Here is a 4,389-nt window from a genome sequence, read left to right as displayed (position 1 = left end):
TACAAAGCCTAGATGTTGAGATATTATTGAAGACTAGATTTTCGCCCGCGGCTTCGCCCGCGTTTGCAAAGGAAAACCCGCATAGTTCCCGTTCCCCTGGGATTTTCGGGATAAAAATCATATGTGTTAATCTAAGTTACCCTCTATATGTGTGCTAAATTTCATTGTAATCGGTTCAGTAGTTTTTACGTGAAAGAATAACAAACATCCATACATCCATACAAACTTTCGCATTTATAATATTACTAGTAGGATATAAGTGTTGTAGAGAAATTTCCTTAAAACGCATTGCTATTCTGCACATACACTTACGATTGCCCAAAGTTTGCTGCAAAAATAAAGTAAATAAGAAACATTATATTCCTAAATAAAAAGAAATGCGTTTGTCAATATGAATGAATGGTACACTCACACAACTACACACTATTCACACAAATTCACACGCGGCTTCGGCGGGAATTGTGCAACAGAGACAACAATATTCGAGCGTATTTTGCCTTCACTTCGAATTGCAGTTGGCAGCGGCCTCCGCCGGACTCTTAAGCGTTTTGTTGTCTGGTGGGGCCCTGAAAACCAGCGCTATGCTGACCACATCGGCATAGCATATGCTGAGCGGCCTTACCCTTTAGGTCGCCAGTCGCCACACAAATTATATTAGTTTTAATTTTTATGTTTGTTTAATTTTAAGAGTGTATTTTGATTTTGTTTTTTGTTTCTTGTTTGTGTTGGTGGTGGTAATTTGGTGTGCCTAATAAAATTTATTTTATTCTTATTCTTATTCTTATTCAATATGTGTCGCAATGTTCAAATACACTCTTCGAGAATCGATCAATAGATAGCCTAGTGTTGGATGAAAAACATTACTTTAAGGGCTGATTTTTCAATCCTTGGTTAATACTTATTCGTCGAATAACGTACTAAACTACCATTTCAAAAATGTATTCTTTGGCCGTATTTGACAGTTTTGCGGGTGACATTTTAATATTATCGTGTATACTCTGTCCACTATAAGAATTGCTTTTTGACAGCTCGACGGTTTATAGCTTTAGTGATGTTCAAAAGATTCTCGATTGTGATATCATTCCGATTATGAATTTTTAACATAATCATTAATCGAATAAATAAATTAAATTAATTAAATTATTACGTAAATGTAATAATAAGTACATATTATAAAGATACATTTTATGTTGCATTTTTGTTTTGTTTATATGTTATTTTATATATCATTTATTAATATAAATACATATATTTTAATTGCTAAAATCTCCAAACGGTTTGACATTATATTACCTATATGTATACTGGTAACATCAACCGACCATCCACCGGCCACAATTTTGACGTCATCCGTCACTCGCAGCAAAACGCCCGTGCCAGTCACACGCATTTATGTTCGCTGAGTGTTCTCTCGCATTTGTTAGTCGCCTTGAGTTGAGTAGTTTTATTCCTCGGTGCATCTTTTGTGAGTGTTTAGATCCATTGATCTTGAAAATGCCGAAAGGACAAGTTTTGAAAGGACAATCCAGACAGTTAGTGCTAAAACTTTGTGATTTCTTTGAGAAAGAAAATCAAAATGGCGGTCCTCTCATACCTTTCTCGCAAGTGCGAAACCGTGTTTCGGTTGCATTGGGTATCAGTCTACCAACTGTGACTAAAATTACGAATGATGCCTACGGTAGGAGCGGCTTGGAAAGAAACAAACCTTCTACACCAAAAAGAAAGCGTCGGCCTCGTAAGGTGACAGGTGTTGATGATTTTGACGCTGATGCCATTCGTCGTCATGTATATGACTACTATTTAAAAAAAGAAATTCCAACTTTAAGAAAACTTATTGTTTCCTTGCAAAGAAGTGGTTTAATTCATGGTCAAAAATCTTCATTGGCCAAAGTTTTAAAAACAATTGGCTTTTCATTTAAAAAATCTGATAAAAGAAAAGTGTTAATGGAACGAACTGATGTTGCTTTGTCACGATGTGACTTTTTAAGAAAGGCAAAAAGAATACAAGATTGGACAAATATTGTTTTTACAGATGAAACATGGCTCAACGCTAACCACACAATATCCCGTTCCTGGACTGACGGTACTGCTGCATCAACCTCCGCAGTACCAATGGGAAAAGGTGAACGCCTCATCATATGTCACGCTGGTACGGCAAAAGGTTTTGTACGAAATGCACTGCTGGCATTCAAATCTAAGAAATCAGGCGATTACCACGAAGAAATGAATGCAGAGGTCTATGAAGAGTGGTTCAAAAACATGCTCCTATCATTGGAAGAACCATCTACAATTTTAATTGATAACGCACCTTACCACTCTCGCCAAATTGATAAAATGCCAACACAAGCTAATAAAAAACATGAAATTATTAATTGGCTTCGCGATAATGGAGAAAATGTGGACGATTCTATGTTAAAAATAGAATTATTACAAATATTAAAAACAAAAAAAAAAACCTAAACGCTATGTAATAGATGAAATGGCAGCAGAATATGGCCATATCGTCCTTAGAATTCCTCCTTATCACTGCCAATACAACGCTATAGAGCTCATCTGGGCTCAAGTAAAAGGGCATGCTGCGAGAAGCAATACGAGCCCGCCATTCACAGCGAATAAAATGTTGGCATTACTAAAAGACGCTTGCACCCACGTGACGGCCGAGAACTGGGCAAGAGTGGTGGAGAGAACTAAACGTATCATATTATCTGATTGGGACCGTGATATTGCATTCGACAATATATGCACACAAGACCTTATCCTACATATTACTGAAGACTCCTCATCGGACGAATCCAGTGAAGATTGTAATTCTGACGACTTAGGCTAATAAAATAGATTAAACTACTCTCGTTGTTTTATTTGTTTTTCAAACTAAAAAAAAAGTAAAACTTTATATTATATTAATATTTTATTTGGTTTCTATCTTACAATTTGGTTGTTTTTATGTTTAAATAACATTAACTTAGTAGAAGAATTTTTTATCGGATATATTCACATTTCGATTATTTATAATCTGTGGCACAATAATATTGAATCGTTCTGTGAAGCACATCTCTAAGTGGGCGGTACCTGTCCATAAAGAACAGTATTTTATTGTATGACATTTTTACATAATAAATACAAAATTTCATAGTTGTGAGCTGTCAAAAAGCAAATAATATAATGGACAGAGTATAATACGACTTAATTGGGCGGATAAGTTTTAACTATGGATTGAAAAATCGGCTCTTTAGGGCCGATCTAAGAATCTGTTTATAATAAAATAGTTTTGTCTCTATATTGTCTCTTTATTTTAATAAACTAGCAAAATGTGAGTCTGATTCTTTAATTCAAGATGAGGATTGAGTACCTTTTTGAATTCAACAAATAAAAAAAACAGTCAAGTCAGTAAAAGTGACTATCACAATTAAATACGTAAATCAAAGATAGAAATAGATTCAACATTCAATATTATTATATGTATTACCCAACACCCATTTTGTGTAAGTATGTAAATCATTTATTTTTACAGAGTAAAACCACCTTACTGTATGTATCTCTATATTGTGGTAAAACTCCATGAAATAAAATCTTTACCAGTCAATAATTTCTTTCTATGTAATTTTCAAAGTTTAAGTGTCAAGAAGATAAATGATTTTACAAGCAAAATAGCTACACAGAAGAGTGTTATTATACGTCCGCATATAAACACGCTCGGACGTCCCTTAAGAAATTTCTAGAATGATAAATGAGCATGGAACATGAAATAAACAGTGAAGTCCACTTTAAAACTGTGGTAATGGAGAAGTTAATTTTATAATGCTACGCTTCTATATTATTATGTCTTTTTGCCACTGCTGTGAATAACTCGAACGACCTTGCATGCTAACATTAATATATGTAAGTTTTTCAAACAAAAGTTTACGTTTTAAAGCAAACGTGAGAATTAAGTTATAAAAATATGGTTAATATTAGGCTAGTTCCATTATTGTTCATAAATATTGCCCTGTAAGCGATGTTTACATTCTGTAATTATTACATTATTGCAATACTTATCTATACTAATATTATAAAGCTGAAGAGTTTGTTTGTTTGTTTGAACGCGCCAATCTCGAGAACTACTGGTCCGATTTGAAAAATTCGCTACGACCAACAGGAGAGGAGCCACTGGGGTGAAACCGCGCGGAGCAGCTAGTATTATATAAATATTCATTATTTTTAGGCTGTGACTTATACAATTATAGTGAAAAGTTTTCTCTCAAAAATTGAGTATTTAAAGTTTTATAATCTCAAAAGAGTCATAGCTTTAATTAAATATGTACATAAAAAAGGACTCTACCTAGGTTGTGACAGACTATGTGAATATGCTATAAATTAAGCATAAATCCTGTTAATGTTATTAAAAATCAC

The 4,389-nt window shown here is 33.9% G+C and overlaps 1 protein-coding gene across 1 annotated transcript; it reads left to right on the top strand.

The window, feature by feature from the left end:
• Nucleotides 1–1,494: 1,494 nt before the first annotated feature.
• On the top strand, nucleotides 1,495–2,827 carry LOC123698708. The gene is made up of 2 exons (XM_045645459.1): nucleotides 1,495–2,411; nucleotides 2,512–2,827. Exons 1-2 carry the CDS (start codon nucleotides 1,495–1,497, stop codon nucleotides 2,825–2,827), a joined length of 1,233 nt encoding a protein of 410 aa, XP_045501415.1.
• Nucleotides 2,828–4,389: the final 1,562 nt, after the last annotated feature.

This window comes from Colias croceus, chromosome 16, assembly GCF_905220415.1.
Source record: "Colias croceus chromosome 16, ilColCroc2.1".
NCBI lineage: Eukaryota > Metazoa > Arthropoda > Insecta > Lepidoptera > Pieridae > Colias > Colias croceus.
The sequence above is the reverse complement of the archived record's forward strand: the minus strand, read 5'-3'. Positions and strand labels throughout refer to the sequence as shown.

What these genes read in the sequence shown, in the direction of transcription:
- LOC123698708 (XM_045645459.1), top strand. Translation starts at nt 1,495, where the DNA reads ATGCCGAAAGGACAAGTTTTGAAAGGACAATCCAGACAGTTAGTGCTA. An exon ending in GAAAATGTGGACGATTCTAT is followed by an intron (nt 2,412 to 2,511) that starts GTTAAAAATAGA and finishes TATCGTCCTTAG; the next exon opens with AATTCCTCCTTATCACTGCC.